Genomic DNA, 19749 nt, shown 5'->3' with positions numbered 1-19749 from the left:
AAGCCAGTGGGGTGCTTTTATGTTTTAAAACACTGGTAGGTAAATACATTGTTTACCAAACACAACAGCACGTCTCCCCTACCATTTCTCCAATCAAACCCACAATAATTCAAAGGAGCACTGGTTTGTATTAAGGACAGTCTGAAGGTAACAGTTAAAGGCAAGGCCCACCTTCAAAGAAAAACACAATGAGTTCCTCTGCCATGGGAGATGCGTTTGGCTGGGTGGATAACATGGAGAAGTGAGGAGAAGTGTGGGAGAAGAGCAAATGTGTACTGCACATGTGGCCAGAAAGGGCACTACCAAGAAGTGACCACCTTGGAGCCATTTATTTCAGAGTAGGGCTCAGTGCAACCGGCCCTGCCCAAAGCTTTCCCAAACTTAAAGCCACTGAATTCCCTCCCATAAAATACTGGGCAGATTAGGAAACAATTCATTCACCCTATTGAGATACATAAAATCTCAGGCTGCTGGAAAAACACAAGACAGGGACTCACCACACCTGTGTCTAATATGATTGGCCATTTATTTAATAAAATAGGACTCCTACAAGGAAGCAGATTAGATAATGGGTTACAGAGCCATTGCCTATACACTCCTGCTTCAAATCCAACACTGAATAGCAGTGACAGAACATTATCCCCAACTGATGCTGGTTCAATGGTACCTGAAGTGCTCTGATACCCTCTGATACCTGGGTAAGTTACTTCAGCACAAAAGTCATGTCCACGGTTGGAATTAACTCAAAGAATGTTTTTTATGCACAGAAAATGCTTAAGAATTTTAAAAATTATGTTCCTTTCCTATTAAAAGAGAATCGACTTAAATCAGATTGGGAAACTTTCTCCTTCCCACTGCTGTCATGCCGACCCACATGTGGCTTCCCACACATAGGGGGGTGTTTTTCATTTGTAAACAAGCACTTCAAATCTGTGTCCCTGCAGGCAGGAGCACAGCTCAGGGCTGCTTGGGAGGAGGAGAGGAGCAGCAGTGGAAGGAGCTCTGCAGCTACAATTTCTTCCTAAGCCACAGCCAGACACAACACACCAAAGAGCATCACAGTGCGTGAAAAAGGCCCAACTCCCCCAAGCTCTTGGGTGTATGAGGTGAAAGCTTGTTCCACCTTAGAGGATTTCCTTTCAGAACATGCTGTGCCCACCATACAGGGGATTTAGTCATTCGTGCTGCTCTGATTTCTGAGTCGTGGTCATTGGGCCTCTAAAATAGTGCTACTGAAAAGAAAAAACAAAAAACCACCAAAGATGTTCTCTCTCATTTTCAGCCTCACCTTCTGTGTATAATCACAAGGGATTCTCTGACCCATGAACTAACTGCTGTTTTGGACAAAGCCATCTGGTAGGAAAGCTAAACAAAGTATTGTCTAAAATCAACAACAAGAAGATAGGAGGGAAAAAAAACCAGATGAAATCTTACTGTGCTTTTAGAGATCTTCAAGTGTTAGAAATTACATTAATTTGGCAATTAAAAACAGAATTTAGATGGAGAAAAACCCAGATACCCTCAAAATTAAAGTTCCATATGTAAAAAAGGACTCATGGATCTGTAGCTGCAATAGGACATCCAAGTATCTGTAAGACCCAGAGACCTCCAACACGGATCTTCTGCCTCTTCTCTGAGGCCTTGGAACTCCCCAGGGGGGAAAACCTATATAACACACGTTTTCTTTACTTCTACCCTAATTATTGCCATGCTAACACAGTTGCAATCCCTACAGGTAATAAATATGTTTAAGTAATAAATCACAACAAGAGGGGAGTTTTCATGTCCTTGAGAAAACAAGCAGTGAGGAGGGATCTGGCAGTTGGGAAGGTAGTTTCATCCTTCAGTTGTGGCCAAATGCTCAAAGCCAAAACTCACTCTCTGAAGTTGCCTTTCTTTGCCAAGTGTAAGACTGTGATTTAAAGCGACTTGTTTTCCATATCTGTTTATGTTCCACTCTCTAAAGGGAAAGAAATCCAACAATATTTATGGCTTCCCAGTCAATTTTGCATGAATTTCACCTTCAGCTTCTCATGAACAGGGCTGTGTTGCAACAAATTATTTTTAAATGAACAGACTTCCCCGGGACCATTTCTGCTTCATTTTGTAGCAAAAAAAAAAAAAGGTTGTTTTAAACTAGATTACACCTTGACAGGATTACACCCGACACAAATGCAATCTTTTACTTGAATGAATTGTGATTTTCAGAACTGTGGGCTTTCGGAGTGTATTATATGACATTATTTTGCTGTCCATGACACCTCCCAAAATTTCAAGGCTTCCCCTCCCCCCCCCCGCATCACTTACAACATATGTGGAGCTTCCCCAGTTCTACTGGAGGATTAAAATCGAATAATGCAGCTGTTAAAACAAAAAGCTTCAACAGAAATCGTTTCCTCCGTTGTGTTCATGGGTACTTTAAGCAGTTTACAGCCTTGTCTTGATGACCTGCTGTTTACAGGCTACAAGTCATTTCAACAATATTCTTATTGTATTCTTACTTTCTCAGAACCAATCCATGTTTTAATTCTAATGCAAACACTGCATAAAGTCATACCGAAATAAATGTGATCCAGACAGACAGACATGTAATCAGATATCAAAGGAGTTATTTTTAGTGTTGCAAAGCATTTCTCATTTATCTGTTTATTTATTTATAAGCCTTGGAAAGCTACCAGCTATTTTTATTGAAAAACTAAATAGGAAGCATACTTAGAAGTGTGCAAGCATGTCTCGAACACATCCTTTTTGCCACATTGAAACATTAAAATGGTCAAACTTTTCTCTGTCCATCTCTATGATACATCACTAGAAAACAGAAGAATTCAGAGGTGCCTGAGGTTAAGGGAATTCAATGTAACTCCTTCCCTGAGGAACCAGAAAAGAGATTTGTAGCATGACAAAGAGCTAAGAAAAGGTACAAAATTAGATGTAATTCAAAGTTGGTGACAGTTGTTTAATTAACACTTTCTTCCGGCTTCTTACTGCATAAATTATATTATACTCACCTACAAACCAACATGTGGGCAGAAAGAGCCATAAAAAGTTTACCCTGAGAGTATTACATTTTTCATGAATACACTCTCCTCCTAAACCTGGCCCTAGAAGTATTATCAGTCACTTTGAGTACTGCTGGGGCTTTTTAGGCATGTTTTGAGTTTTCTGTTAACTTTCCAAGACATACGGAAAGGTGTAAAGCCCAGCTCAGAGTGACTGCTGTGCCCCTTAGATGATGTACTTTCAAGTTCCTCTGTACTCCCAACAGTGGAACGTCAGTTCTAGTCCAGTGAGCTGAGAACCCTGTGCTGCAACCACTAAAAACTTCTCCAAGTGTTCTGTAAATGGCCAAAAATCAACAACACACAAAACCTATTTTTCCCTAACAGCCAATTAACCTAAAAGATATTGCCATCTACTCAGAAAGGAATAAATGGTAGAAGAGTTTCAAGCCAGACAATGGTGTAAATAATCTGCAACCCTGAGTAGCTTGTACAGAGAAAATATAAACACACATAGAGATAAATAGATGTAGAGCTACAGATATAAAGTGATATAAATTTATCCCCTTCATCACTTGGTTTCCTTTTTTTTTATGTTTGGAAAAGGTTCAAGATCACTGAATCAAGATCAAGACTCTTCACAAACATTGCTGAAAACTCACAAATACCAAAAACTAAAGGAATGAATCCGAGAATTTTAAGAAATGAAAACAATAAAACCTGACCTATGTTCTTCAACTTGAATGAAATGTTTCAAACAAAACTAAAAAAAAAATATTAAAAGTCTGAGTGTGAAGGCAGTGTTAAGAAAAGAGGGATGCTATTGGAAATCTAAAATAAAGAGGGAACTAAACTCTAGTGCACATCAACAAAAATCCAGGTGATTTTGAGCCCCATTCTTGAAAGCAAAACATCCTGGATGGTGTTATCCTTTCACCAGCAGTGAAACAGCATCTTCAGCATATAGAAGAATATCAGTTTTATTTCTTTTTACTATCTGGTTAATCGGTATTTAGATTCTTTCCTATGGGCAATTAAAGCATTATTTACACCCCACAGTCTCACACCTGATGTCTTTTTCCTGGAGAGAAATGTTTCAAATGTTTGACCTCAGTTTTTACAAAAAAACCCCATGTTTTGGTCCATGTACTTAGTTTATGTTCAACAGCCACAAACGTTCATCTGCTGGGTAAAACAAAGATATTTTTAAACCACGTAACATAACCTTCCCATCCTATCCACTTTAGGCTGACCTAAAAAAGTTATATTACAAGTAAAGAACTCCCACTTTTCATCCGTGTGATTCTTTCAAAATATATCCAGAAAAAGAAAAATGAAATAAAAATATAAAATTAAAATTAATAAAAACTCAAGTGAACAGCGAGGTTTGTGGGTGAGTGAAGAACTCAAAAAAAATCATAGCACCTTTCACATTCATACTATTCCTTCTGCTTTATTTCAAAGCAGTAGAAAGAAAATGTCCTTATTTATTACTTATGATCTGATTATTTCCATTTGCAAATAATTCATCATATTTTTGGCTAAGTAATGTGCAGATTCAGCACAAAGAGGAGCCCCGTTCTTTGCTTGCAAGAAAGAAAATTGGGCTGTACAGTTTTTAAAACATTCCAGCTACAATCATATAATTATTATTAATCTGAAGAAATGATATGAAGTTAATGACCTCCAAGAGGCTCCAATTTTAAACCTTTTTTCCTACCCTAGGGAGATAGAGGATCAGCAGTTAGTGCTCCAGTTCAAGCCCCAAGCCTGTGCCAACACATTTCCTAAGCTAAATCCAGGTTTGGGAGACAGGCTGCATATTTTTCAGAGACTAAAACAGCATAAATCACAGAGTGCCAACACACTATGAGGTTAATGTTGTGTTTTACTACAGTAAGCAATTTCTATCACCATTTAAAATGAGACAAGCAAAATTCAGGCAGACAAAATCTCATGCATCAAAGAATAATTTTCAAGTACTGAGTGTTGGCTTTGGCTTCTGAGGGAATGTATTAGAGTGAGAGCAGCAGCAACCACTACAGTTAAAGGAGCATAAACATCTCCATTATATCCCATTCCAACTCCTTCTCCTTGTCAGCTGACTGTAGTGATGAGAATTTTGTTTATTTTCATTCCATGCATCAGACATTTTATTATTATTCTTATTATTTGAGTAAAAAGGACCAACTATATCCAAGTATGGAGGAAATCAAATATATGAGCCTTAAGGGGCACAACGCCCTGCTCCAGTGCCAACATACCTGAGGAATGACTCTCTACCAGTGTGGAAAGGCATATTCCAGCACAAATTATTTGCACCGAATTAGGACAGGTTTTAAATAGCACCTTACACATAAATTAGTCATTAGGAAAGTGTTTACACTTGTGTTTTCACTCTCTGTTCCATCGAGGGGGTTTCCAGCGTGCTGGATGCCAATGCCAGGGATCTGTGGCACCAAACCCCATGGGCTGCTGTGCCCAACACCCCAACCCCCACAAACTCAGCTCTGTGACTGCTTTCAGTAACACCAACAATTAGACCTTTGCAGAAACGACAGATATCCAGAATTACAGAAAGAATGCCACAGAGAGAAATTCACGACACCAGGTTTCCACCGCCTGCCATTACAGCACACTAACACACACATGACACGCCCCTGGTGCACCCAGTTACTGAGCAAAGGGTTCAGCCCTCCTCTAAAAGTTCTCTGTGCCCACTTCTTGCCCTGGAGTTCGGGGTTCAGACCGCAACAAGTGATGCCCAGAAGAGGAGGATCGATAGTAAAACATTTTCTTCAGCCACAACGCAGACATTTGTAATGGAACAATTGGATGTGGAACGGCAGCTTCAAGCAGTGCCTGCCAGGATTTGGCCACAGCACAGGGCACTGACAAACACACATGGGGGTCCATTCACAAATTAAATTTTAAAGAATCCATCCATTAAAAAAATGTGCCTGAGCTTGGCTCAAACCCAAGGACAAAGACCACATACTCTTGTGACTGAAGGTTCTTGCGGATTCATAACCACTGGGAGCTACAGCACTTGCCCCTTTTCTGCCCAGCTGATGACAGACCCTGAGCAGACTTGGAAGAGATGTTTGAACTTATTTAGCTGGAGTTGATAAATGCATTCCCCATCATCCCCATGAGTCCTCTTCTCCCTTCCTGTATGTGTGGGGGATGTGGGGGTGTATGTAAGGGAGAGACAAGCCATAAAGCTTTACAATACCCATAAAACCCTCTCTAAAATCTAAGCAGGTTTTAGACCAAAGAAATAATCATTAATATTTCCCTTCGAACACATTTACAGCATATGCAATGGATGTGAGTGCTCATGGTGAATATAGCAGGTCATTAAGATGACTGGAGCCAATTAGATCAAATTAAAACACAATAAAGACATGACTGCACTTATTTTCAAAATAGTCATAAAATATATAACATGAGCTTATTAAAAAAAAACACCTTTGAAACCTAGACACTACTCAGAGGAAAAACATAAATATGTGGTAAGTGGTTTTGTTAACCATAAAGAAAACCTTTCCCAAAGGAATCTGAACAGCAAAAATATTGCTCAAGAAAAAGGGGTCCCAGGCCTTTGATTAGTGTTAACTTGCTTTGCTTAATTTTCAAATTAGTTTTAAATATTTAAGCAATGATAAAGATTTAAAGGAATGGCAAACAGTGCTGCTTAAGGAAATACCTATCCAGAGTTTTTCCAGCTATGTATTTTTTTTTTCCAGGAGGTGTCACACAGCCTGGGCACACTGTGACAATAACATGATGCTATTCAGCTCAGATAAAGAGTAGAAAGACATCCTTCCTGGAAAACCTTCATAACATTTATGAGTTTATGTTCTATTAATGACAGTGTTCCCTTGGGCTTATCAGCAGCCTTTTTTCAACTGAAATTTGATCAAATTTAGTCTGGTTATGCATCAGCTGTGGGAGAAGATTGAGGATCCTGACCAGCTGGGAGTTAGCAGCAAAGTTAGTGGTCTCTAAGCAATCCTGTCTTGTCCACATATTGTTCACTTTTAATATCTCCCTTTCCAATTTCCAAACATATTTACCAATTCCCAGACCTACCTGTTCCCAGAATAAATAGGGAGGTATCAAAATGAACAACCATCAGAACCACACAAAAGAAAACAACTCTCCAACTCTTGCATATCAGAAGTTTAGTATAATTTGAAACAAAACTCATGTATTATTTTATAAACTAAAGTTATAAAAGTAAGTAAACAAACAAAGCTCTTTGTGAAATCCTGGAAATTTGAATAATAGCCTTGAACATTATGCCCCATTTTCCCAACTGGTCAGTTTTTTGAGTTCCATTTCTACACAATCAACCTTTTAATTACAGTTCCGTGACCAATCTCCAAGAAAATAAGGAGAGATTTAAAAATCACTACCCTTGCAGCCTTACTTTAAAATAATACCCTGTAAATATTCATCTTTTAAATACTGGAAATTATGTCTATGTAACTGAAGCACACTTTTTAATCTCTACTTTCTAATCTCCATTTTTTAATCTGATTAAACAAATTTGAAAGCTGATTCCTCCTACTGTGTTTAATACTAGCACTCCTCCTAACTACTTATTTCCCAGCAGGAACTGTCTCTGAGAGCACATTCACATTATTACTCCAGGCTGATCTACACAGTGACTTTGGACCAGAAGACTTGCTATATATGGTATTTACCCAGGGACAGTGCTTAAAGCACTAAAAATATCAAGTAAACAGAAAAAATTATTTGAAATATTACAGATTTATTAAGAATATAAACCACCGCATTAGAAAGCGCCCAGCATTTCCAGCAAGGCATCTCCACTGCAAGTCCACCTTTCAGATTTACTGATAGTTGGTTCCATCCCATACTAGAGGCTGTAAGATTTTATTTTCCTAGTTTAGGGGGTTTATTATCAAATATTTTTTTTTAGAAAAAGAAAGAAACTGTTACTAGACTCAGCAACAATAGAAAAAAAAGTTAGTTTGGGGGCCCTTTCCTGCCAAGGTCAGGGTGCCACTTACTTTTGCTGGTTTTCAATTGGGTTTAAGGCTGTTAAATACCAGGCAGGATGGGACTTTATTCTCTAATGTGTTCTGACAGGGTCCTTTTTTATAGTGAAACCTCTGCAAGCAGATAACAAGCCACAGGGTTGTTATGGACCCCTCATTCCAGCCATAAACACAATTTACATCCAGACCATTTTCTGCCAGTGGAGCCAACTGAGACTATTAATCAAATGAGAAAGAAAACAAGCATTTGTGGAGCTTTAAAACAGATACTGTTCATCTGTTATTTAAAGCATGACAGTATCAGAGCACTGCTCAATGTTTGAGGATCAGTTGAACAATATTTAGAATGAACCGTCCTTTAAAAGGAACAACAATATGAAGTACAGAAGTTAAATAACTGATGATGGGTCTGGGACAGCATTAAAGGAAACCGTCTCAGAGCAAAGGCACTGCCTTTTTCAGACCTCCTGAGCGCTGTGGAAACTTGGGTGCCTGCAAAGGTGTTTGCTGAAAAACAACAATAGATGACATCAACCAAATTATGGATTCAGCAAATAACTCTGGTGGCATTTGGGGGGGCTTTGTGTGGGCTTTTGCAGCACGGGAGGCAGATGGTGATTACACTGACTGCTGCAAAACTGTACAGAATGTTACATTAACTGGTAATGAGAAAATTCAATTTCACTTCATTTCTATTTTCAAACACACTACTTTTTGGCATTAAAAAAAAAATGCGTATGTTGAAAAGTTCATAAAGCAACATCTACAGGCTGTAAACGTGTTAGTCTTGGTCTGTTCACATTATTAGAATAAAGAGCTGAGGAAAAGTATTTCACAAACTGATCTCTGACTCAGAAACACCAAGAAGAAATCACAGAAAGTCAGCCTATACATTTACATTATTCAGTTAGATATTATTTTTCAATCAGATATTATTTTTCAATTTTTCCACCATGAAGACATTATTTGTCAGACCTGTTCTTACTTAACCTAAGTAAATACAGCAAAGTATTCCATAAAAATACAATAGATCATAAAGGAGATTGCCAGAGTGGGTTTTATTTACCAACTACCACCTTCCTAGCAAAGCACACCTTCCCTTCAGTGCCAAATTTAATTCCAGCTTCCTCCAAGTTTTCTACAAAGCAAAGCAATATGCTGCATGAACTTTGAATGCTAAATCTTCTTCAATATGGAGTCCTGAGCTGAAGCCCAAGTCCTGCATCCTGCAGCACACACAGGCTGCTCCATCCCAGAGCAGCTTTGCTGAATTCAGCAAGCTGTTTCCAGGCAAAGCATTTCGAGACCAAGAACTCGAGAGGGGAAAATCCCAGGGGCAGTAAACAGAACTGTAACATTTGCAATTCTGTTAAATAACAGAAGAAATCCCCAACAATTCATCAAATGAAATGCATTTCATATTTGCTATAACTGTTTATCCAAGCAGTCACGAGAAGAGCAGATACAACAGAATAAACTGTTTACTTCTCAGAAGTGTTAATGAATTATTGTAGTTGGTCTCCTGTACACAAAGAGAGAAATGGAAAGCAAACTCCTTGTGAAAGCTGGAAGTTACCAGTCAACCATAACCCTCAGCCAGTTGCTGGCTCACAACATTCCCTCGCAGTGGATTGGGATGGGGAAGTCCAGATTCCCCGTCACAGTGCTGGTCTCCTCACAAAAGCCAAACATAAAACAGCTTCCACAGTTAAACCGTCCTACTCTTCACACAAAGTGACAGAGAGTGACTGAAGACATCCAGTGGCTTTATAGCTCTCTGAAATATCAAACCAGAGTCTTGATTGTTTGATCACTCTCAGATGAATGGTATAAAAGGTACAATGATTCCATGAGCCTACAACCTAAAGCTTCTAAAGGGAAAGGGAAAGGAAGACAACAGTTGGTGAACACAAATATGTTTTAAGGAGAAAAGTAAAGAAATCAAGAGTTTTTCATTCTCAGCCTTTGCATGCAACTGTATGTTTCCCTCCCCACACCTTTCCCCCTCTCATGTTGATGCACAATCAAATACAATCACATGTGGCTTTGATGCAATTTCAATTTCTAATAATACTGATTAAGCAGAATATTGACTGTTCTCCACATCTGATTACAGGTTTTGTTTCCACCTTCAGATGATAATGGGGTTTCGCATTGTTTTGTTTGTTATTCCTACATGAAGAACAAAAATTTTCCTACAGCCTTCAAACAGGAGAAAACTTAAGGAACCCCTTGAACTGCTATAAAATCCGAAGGGAGGTCACACCTCAGACATGACCTTTCCTCTTTCTAACACACAACAGGTGCTTTGTTATCTTTGTTATCCCACTAAAATACATGGGAGGAATTATGCACCTGTGGATGGGCAGCTTTTCTGCCCTTCCCAAGATATTATTTTGTTTAAGAGGAAGAATTAAATAGCAAAAATCTCCTGTAGGGCAACATGTTATTCAACAATTCTATCCCTTTTATGGGAATCTGGTAAAGATTTGGGCCATACCTAAATCCAACCTAACGCTGAATCTTCCTCCAAAATTTCCCTGAACCTCTGGTCAAATTAACCTTTCATAAATAACCATTAACATGTGGTAAAACTACATATAAAGTAAACCAAAGTTTTCCTGCACATAGAAATTCCCACTGTCAAGCAAAAAATTGGAAGCTCTTGTCATCATCATCATAGAAGGTGCCAAAAAATGACTGGGAACACAGTTTTCTTGTGGCATTAAGAGCCACAGAAACCTTAAGGGAACCTGATAGTGCAGAGAGTTTTTGGTTTTCCATCACAATTCAGAGAGATCGAATATTTTTGAGTGAGTCACGATCCTGCTGCAACCTGCATACAAAAAAAAAGAGCCTGAATTCTAGTTATAACTAGATTTTATATATATATATATATTGCTGTTTGAAATGGTTTCTTGGTACTTTTATCTTCATATCTTAATATACTATTCTGTAAGATCCTAAATTGCAAAGATTTCCCACTTTTTTTTCTCGCTGGCTGACCAATGTGCTGTCAACACAAAAGTGTTTTCCAAGACAAGCTCAACATCCACACAACACGGTCAAACCACCGTCTTCTTACTTGAAACAGGATGGGAATTCTGACAATTCCACTTTCAAAGCGCAAAAACATTCCAGCACGGAACTGCACTCTGTTGAAAGCTGAAGTGTGACAGATGCCTTTGCACTAATTGCCAATCAGATGCCACGTAGCAGCTGAAAACACAATGCATCACTTTGATCTCCTGGGCTCTCAAAGTATTCCCGATCAAGGAATCTGCACGAGGAATATGAAATATGCAGCATTTCCAAAAGCTGTCTCCGCACAGCCTAAATATGATAATGTATATTTTGTTCATACTTCATAGAGCATTTCCAATCCTTTATTACGCATATGAAAGGATATGTTTTAGCTTGCAAAGAGAAAAACAAACATGAAAGAAATGCTTTATATTTCAGAGACATGGAGGTTTCCATCGGATAACACGGGTGAAATAATCACTTAGAAAGGCCTGGATCGCTTTGTGGGGAAGAACATCATTACAGAACATGCTTAATTAAGTCCCCCTGCTAATTCTGTCAAATGAATACCTTGTTGAATTAGACCAGAGGGAAATGGAGGCTGCACACCAGCAGCACGTGCTGAGAAGGAAAACTCTGAGGAAAGGCTGACTTACATTTGGCAGGCAGGTCGTACCCACAGGTGATTTTGGCCTGTCCAGTCTCACACCCACTCAGGTTCCGACACTCAGCAACCAAGCAGGGCCCAGCAGCTCTGTGTATGCAGCCATCCACTGCAAAAAAACCAAAAAAACATGCAGTCAAGAAACCCCAGTTCTTACGTTTCACTCAAATAGATCATCACAAACATTTACTGCCCATTTTCACATCCACAGACCCACCGATCTGCAGGTCGACATCCAAATTTATATAATTGTTTTTCAGTCCATGTGCTTTTCAAAAACATAATAGCTAGTCAACTTGTTGCTAACTGGAAAGAAAACATCCAGAAAAAGTACATTTCAGTGTTACAAAAGGGGTTTATTCAAGGTTCTAAGACATTCTCAGTACAAATTACGAAAACAAGTGTGATCCCCATCTCTTACTACACACCTCTGATACTTCTACAATTGTGCAAATCATTTAATGTCACTGTCCCACTAATGCCTTACACAAAAATTCCAAGAAATAATGCTTATGGGTTTTAAACATTAAAAAAAAAACCTTAATGTTGACCTTTTTTCCTTTTTACACTTTTTTTTTAATTTTGCATTATTCATGCAACACTTTGGAGTTAATTAAAAAATAATTACTAAAGGTTGCAATTGCAGCTAAGTATGCAAGAAAATTAGTAGAGTGCATAGATCTTATTACCCTCAGGAGCCAGCAAAAGAATAAACCAAGGCTGCTGGCACAGCAATTCTGCCCTCTCAACATGCAATCCAAGAAATCATTTACTGTAATTATAGCAAAAAAGTTTGAGAAACAGGATACAAAATAATAAGGGAAATTGTTTATGCATGAACATATTAACTACAGCAGGGCCCTAATTTCAGCAGCAACGACGGAGTTCAACTGGGAGAAATAATCATCATATAAATTACAATATCAACTCAAAAAGGTTGAGCTCAGGTATAAGGGCTGAACAAATACTTATGGAGAAAAGAAAGATTCTGGATGTGTATCATTCTATATTTATTTCAGATTTTCTTTCAGGTTTTACCAGTTCAAAGTTAAAGGAGTATCCAAGAGCTTATTGGAAGCAGTTAAACCAGAACAGGGTTGAAAAGCCAGGTGTGGATGGGCTTCCAAGAGATGCAGATCTGGGCTCAGACTTGGGCAATCCAAGGGTTGGGCACTCAGCATCCCTACTGAGCACTCACTGCCCACCGGGATACAGGGGAGCAGGAAAGGCCCTTACTGCAGGATGGTTTTTGAAGCTGCAATGGAAACGATGAGCGGCCTTCATGTATCAAAGGCACAGCTGGCTTTGTAAGGTGTTGAGTATCTCCTGAAGCCACATATCTCAAGTGGAGAGGCAGAAAACATCTTCAAATGGATGAAACCTTCTTCTATTGAGTGTTAAAAACCTGACTGCTTTTTCTAAAGAGTTCTGTGCCAGAGCTGACATTCAGGTGATCCAGTCAAATTGGATAAGCAGCTCCTGGCAATACTCCATCCTCATCCTGGCCACAGTGCCACTGATTTTCAAACTGTCATTTTCAAATACTTTGTATTAGACAGAAAGATAATTAAGAATCATGTGATGTTGCACTTTCAGTGGAGTTTTCTAAACTTCCTTACTGAAAAGAACGTGGATGCCAAGCCACCAGCTGTGAGCATCTTGTGCACTCCCTATCTCTTCTTGCTCTGCCTTAGCTGAACTTGGTTTTAACTTACCGAAAATCTCTGCTCAAGAGACTCTAAGATGCTAATGCAAGAGTAATATTTTGTAACCTCGAGGGGAAAAAAGAATGTTTGAAATCCCTCCTGTGCTCACAACATCCGATTTAATTATTTTCACTTAATTACTAAATGCTTTCCCAAACCTGTATGCACTGAAACCAACCTCAAGTATAATTTTATAAGCACCACCACCACAATCTTTACCAACATTAGTATTTCCTGAGACACCAACATAAAACCAGCACTTTCTGCATGGTTCTTTACAGAGGAAGAAGCCTTTTGCCCCAGGAGTACTGGACAAAAGAAACCGTGATGAAGGCAGTCTATCAGTAGCTTCCTGGAGCTGGTTCCACACAGGTCTGTGTCCAGCCTTTGCAATCCAAGGAGCCTCGAGAAAGATGAAAGACTAATTGAAAAGAAATTGAATTCTTAACAGGAAAATCAATTCCATCACAACCAATCCTGACACATGACAAGGACAAGGGAAGACATCTGCCAAACCTGAAAAAGTAGATGTGCAAACTTCCCTTATAAAGGTGGCACAACATGAAGTGATTGAATAATCCAGACAGGCATGGATGGAAAAGTAGAAATTAGCATTTGATGTACGTCAGTGACTGACACAGAAGAATGAAGGAGGGGGGAGAACACCACCAAAGAGAAAATCCAAACACCAAACCACTCAAAGTTCTCAAAACAACCTCTTTTTTCCATACTTTATTAAATACATGAACAGAGATGACCTCTGGTCTATGTACACATTTTTCATTTAATATGATAATTCAATAAATCATGCTAGAAATACTCTGTTTCCAATAATATAATCTAATATACACTGCAGAACACAGGTTTAATAATTCTTAAAACAAAACCCAAGCAGTGAAATATATTGCCAAATCTGAGCACTCTGCATAACACAAAGAAAATAATTGGCAAAGGAAAGGTAGAGGGGATTAACAAATCTGAATGTGATTTTAGACTCTGCTAAAACATGTCTTAGCTGCATTAATTAAAAAAAAAAAAAGCATGAAACAGGAATTCACAAAACATTCACGAGCTATTTTGTTTGTTGGACGTGTGCAACAACCAGTAATGCCAGTGTACAGAGAGGTAAGCCCTGTTAACATGGAAACTTTGTGGAAATTACAGATAATGACAACAACCTCAGGAGGGAAAAATGATGGCCAAAGATATATTGTTATTGTGTAGTAAGAAAAAAGAGATTTATGTGATAATAATGGCATGCTGCCAAATGAATAGGACAGTGAAGAACCTTTGATACACTGGTTTCAGAGATCTCATCTGAATCATCTGTTTGCTGGATAGTTGCTCATCTGCATTCTTCTAACCAGAGCTGGGAAATTTTCCATCATATCCCACTGTTCCTTCCCTAGAACTTCTTTGTGCAGCTGGCTGAAAAACCCAGACCCTTATGGTCAACTCTGACTTGGCCTCACATGACAGTGATAAAACTTTGCCTTATCACTGCTTTCTACAACCAATGGAAAATGCCCTCACTACGCCTCACTTTTTTCCACAGGCTGCCTTCCCATCGCGGTTCATGGAGATCACATACATGCTTTGGGTAATTTCCATACACAAGTGACCTGCCACTTCACAGCTCTAGGAAAGACATGGGAAAACCCCAGAAAAAAACTGTTAGTCATCACTGGCAAGAAATCCCATCTCCATTCTGACGGTGATTAATCATCAACACTTGAAGGCACTGAAGGCAAGGCTTGCAACCATCCTCACTGAGACTGTGCTGCTTGGAAAGGGTTTCAGGCTTATAAACCAACCTATTTCTAAGGATTTTGGTCTCTCTTCCCTCATGCACCCTCCTGGACAAGCACAGGGAAGGGGGATTCTCAGTTTTGAAGACCTAGAAACATGAACTATATTTTGATGGCTCAAGAAGCTTCAGATTCAGCTCCATAGTTCAAGCTGTTCATGCTTGTGTAAAGCTATTAAAAGTACTGCTCCGAATCTTTTTCATGAAAAATAATATTAGCAATTCCCTTGCATGCTTCCACAAGTTTTAGGAGCCACCAGGGACAGCATTTTGTTCTCCCAACAATTCAGCAGAAGCCATTAATGAAGAAAAACACCTTTCAAAGCTGCTGCAGTCAATGGCATTGCTTGCACAGTGAAGTCACATGGAAATAATTGCATAAAATAGATGAACAAAATCAAGTATCAAAATAAAACTCCTATGGAAAAGGACAGTGTATTAATAACAGTGTGGAATATGGAATCTTTGACCATCCTTCTCACTGCACACTGAAGGGTGTAACAGGTTAAATCCCTTTTTATTTAATTTATTGTGAAGCAATTGCATTTGTTCTCCAGAATTAAAGGGTTAAAGTTATATAGTTATAAAAAACCTAGCTAATTTACTGTTGTACAATATAGAACAAACCTATTTCTTATAGAAAAATCTCTTAAAATTGCAAATGAAGCAAAAGCACAGGAAACACAGAATTAAGGGTATCATGGGATGCTGCTTAAAAAAAAAATAACCTCAGCAAAACTAGCCTTGCATTGCAGATGGTAATAAAAAAGGGTAAGGTAATCAAACACCACAGCAAAAAAATATAAACTCCCCCAGGAATAATAAGGCCCAAATTTCTTTTGTGACCTTGTGTGAGAGTCTGAACAAAGTGAAGCTCTGATGTAAACAACATATGCAGATTGATTGTGTTGCATTTCAAGAGTCCATCTATTCTTTTTTTCCATAGTAATACCTATTCTCTGGTGCTTTCCCAGATTTTTATTCCTCCTTTTCAGCAGGAAAATGCAGGAGGTTTAGTTATTTAAGTAAGTCACCTGTGCATGATTTATCTGGGAAATGGTGCTGTTCCTTCCTCCACAGGGCAAATGCCAGGAGTGGATAAAACCAGAATAATGTCCTTATATCAGAGACACTGCTGGGGGACATGAGAGGAAGCTGCTTTGCCCAGACCGGAGCAAATCTCTGCTAAACATGTCCTCAGTCGCTGTGGACCTTTCAAAAACATCCATTGCAAGGATGTGTGAGGCAACCAGAAGGGAAAAAAAGCCCACAACAGACAAAAAAACCCCACTGAACCCCCAAATAACAACCCCAAAAAAACCAACTGGCAGCAAAACCTAATCTCATCCTGCAAAAAAAAAGTACCTCTAAAAGTTCATTGCAAGCAAGTGCTGCCAAAGTTGAAACTGCCCCTCTGAGAGCAATGCCAGGGGGAAATAAATCCTGCCCAGCAAGAGACAACAGCTGCTGGTCTAATGAACAAAGGTGGGCATCTAAAAACAATCCCAACACAGATGCCAGGCCGTGCTGGGATGGCAGTTTATATCAAAGAGATGGCCTCTGCCACTGGGAAGTTTAATGAACTGAAGATTTTCAATCAATGCACTGGTTTATAGGCCTCGAACATAATTAATTTTAAATACTTAGCAATTATACAGCACACTTCCTGGCCATGATCTCGTGGAGTTTAAAAGCATCATCTGTTTTAGGCCTTAAAATTCTCCATTTCAAACACAAAAAGCACAGATGAACCATTTATTTTGAGATGAACCATTTATTTTGGGATGGCTAGGTCTCTGAATTAGGTTCACATTTCACCACAGACAATCTACACTTACAGTTCCTTAAATATTCTTATTTTTAGAAACTCTCAGTGCCTACACCTGACTTAAATCAAGACCAAAATGAGAGCTGTAAGTCTTGTTGCTTAAGTGACTGATTACCTAATGTGTCAATCCACAGTCTCTGTAGAGTGCCTTCATTTCTTCAGAATCAACATTCTGAGCACGCACATTTCAGCCAGAATTAAAATTTGGGGTCCTCCCGACTCCAAAGCAGAGCGAATTTAATGACAATTATTAGGAAGACATAACAAAATCACTATTCTGCTGCAAGGAACAAAACTACTCATAACAATGGCAGGTGTCAGACATGGGAAACTTGTATTTTATAATACTATTTAGCTGGAATCCTGCAAATTTAGCATTAAAATTCACCAGTAATTACCTGCCATGGTGAAGAGTGCTGGGAATTAAATTTTAAAACCTACTGGTTGTTTTAGGAGAAGGCTGCCCTTAGCTGGATGCAGTTCCAGTCAAGCATATCACAAAAGCAGCTGAAAGATCCAACACAATCAATGTCCACGCTATAAACTGGTAAAAAAACATATGGATAAAGGAATCAACAATGATTCAAAATAAAGCTCACTTACCCACAAACCTGTTAAATTTTAAGTGTCTCACATTTATTGCACACAGCCAGTTAATTCCTACTTTGAGAAAAACACAAACCAACAGTAAACTCACCAATTCTGGTAGATTTTTTATTTTAGTTAAGTACCTTGGGATACCAGAAACTCACATTTAAAACTAAGGAAAAGCCAGGTAAAAGTTGTTCTGTCACAATTGGCAAATTCCTCCCATTAATGACCAAACAATAAAGAAGGTGTTTGTTTTATCTCACATTTATGACATCATCTTTCTTAGTCTCCGAGCGCTCCGCTCCACTTTTGGGGATGGATTTATAATGTCAATAGGATTCACACTTTTGTCAGCCCACTCAAGCAGCAGAAGGGCTCAGAGAAACACGGGGCTGATAAACCTGTCTGAATGTCACGCTTTTGGCAGGCAAAAAAAAGAAAAAAAAAAGTAGGAAAGGCTCCAATAGTGTTTTTCCAGTTTTCTTCCCCAGTCCAAACTGCTGACATTAAGGCATGTGTGAAGGAACCATTCCCTTCCTTTTAATTGTGTTAGTGCTGAGACACCTGACGTGCCACACTCCTCTCCAGATGGAAGGGAGACAGCTCAGCCCCAAACACCTCCCTGCAGCTCGGAGCTGCTTGTTGTTGTTTACAAGAAGGGAAGTCAGGAGCTGAAATCTGGGCAAATTCAGGCTACTCTGTGCTATCCAACCAAACTCCCAACCTGCTCCCCCAGCTTCCCAAATTATTAAGAAACTGCAAGTTTTTCTGTGGTATCACCCTGAAGAAGTGGGGTTTGGCCACTTCCCTCAGCCCCCTGGGCAGTCACAGCACTTCATTTCCAGCTGGATAATGAACAGGTTGGAAGGACACAAAGGTTTATCTACATTTCACTGCTGGGATGCCTACTTGATCCTGGATTTTTGTTCATGTTACAGTGCTGTTATTCCAGGACTCTCATTCTTCAGTAAATATTCACATTATTGCCTTTAAAATCTCCCTGAAACGCTCTCTTGCCACGATGGCTACTAAGCTATTGAAGACATCAGGCTACTTCCATCATACCAACCTCTGTCTAGTGCATTTTTAGTCTTTTTCTCCTCCTGCACTGTTTGGAAACATTAAGTTAAATTCTGAGAAGCAGCAAAAGAAAAAGAATCTAATAATAAGATAAAAAGCATATCTAATAATAAGTTAAAAAGCCTGAAAGGGCAATGAAAATCAGATTTTATTTTTAAAGAGCTATTTACTAATGTTCTGCTGCTGCAATAAAGAATACAGAAATGGACTAACTGGTGAGACTGGCTGTCCATCTGTCTCAGCAACCAATCTCATGTGATGGCAAAGGAAATGCTTCAAAGCAGAGGGAAAGATCAGAGAAAGAAATGACCAGCCTTCCACAGAATATCCTTCCAACCCTTCAGCACCAGAAAATCACAAAGCTGAGCAAGATGTCTCCTCTGTATCACTCTGGACCTGCTTTTTTCCTTGATGTTTTGGGTTTTGGGGTTTTTTTGATGAGCATTCTGTGACCATCTCAGACTCACACAAGTATTTGAATTTGTAACTTCCCATTTTCCTTAGTCCTCTCTGTAATGCAGACAGTATCACAGGCAAGGAAATAAATAAATACTGCAGGTTATTCTGAGTAAAGGCATGCTGCTAACCTAGAAAAACAGACTGAAAATAGAAAAACTTTCTATAGTCTTTAAAGAAGTTTTTGGTTTGGTTTTTTTTCCCCCTATTTACAACACACACAGACAAAAAAGAATCAGAGAATCAATCACAGAACGGTTTGGGTTGGAAGGGACCTTAAAAGATCATCCAGTTCCAACCCCTCTGCCATGGGCAGGGACACCTTCCACTAGACCAGGCTGTTCAGAGCTCCATCCAAATGGCCTTGGACACTTCCAGGGATGGGACATCCACAACATCTCTGGGAAAGCCGTGCCAGGGCCTCACCACCCTCACAACAAAGAACTTCCTCCTGATGTCAAATCTAAACCCACTTCCTGTCAGTGTGAATCTTTTCCCTCTTGTCCTGTCACCCCATGCTCTTCTAAAAAGCCTCTTTCCATCTTTCCAGTCACTCCCTTCAGG

At 39.2% G+C, this 19749-nt stretch overlaps 1 protein-coding gene across 3 annotated transcripts in view; it reads right to left on the bottom strand.

The window, feature by feature from the left end:
• MACROD2 (MACRO domain containing 2) overlaps positions 1–19749 on the bottom strand; it is an 841263-nt gene that overhangs the window by 577961 nt on the left and 243553 nt on the right. For all 3 annotated transcript variants that reach the window (XM_027653978.1, XM_027653977.1, XM_027653979.1), the window contains exon 5: positions 11710–11826. In XM_027653978.1, coding sequence (XP_027509779.1) covers positions 11710–11826 — 117 coding nt within the window. The remainder of the gene's footprint in view (positions 1–11709; positions 11827–19749) is intronic.

This window comes from Corapipo altera, unplaced genomic scaffold, assembly GCF_003945725.1.
Source record: "Corapipo altera isolate COAL_440 unplaced genomic scaffold, ASM394572v1 70, whole genome shotgun sequence".
NCBI classification, from domain to species: Eukaryota; Metazoa; Chordata; class Aves; order Passeriformes; family Pipridae; genus Corapipo; species Corapipo altera.
The sequence above is the reverse complement of the archived record's forward strand: the minus strand, read 5'-3'. Positions and strand labels throughout refer to the sequence as shown.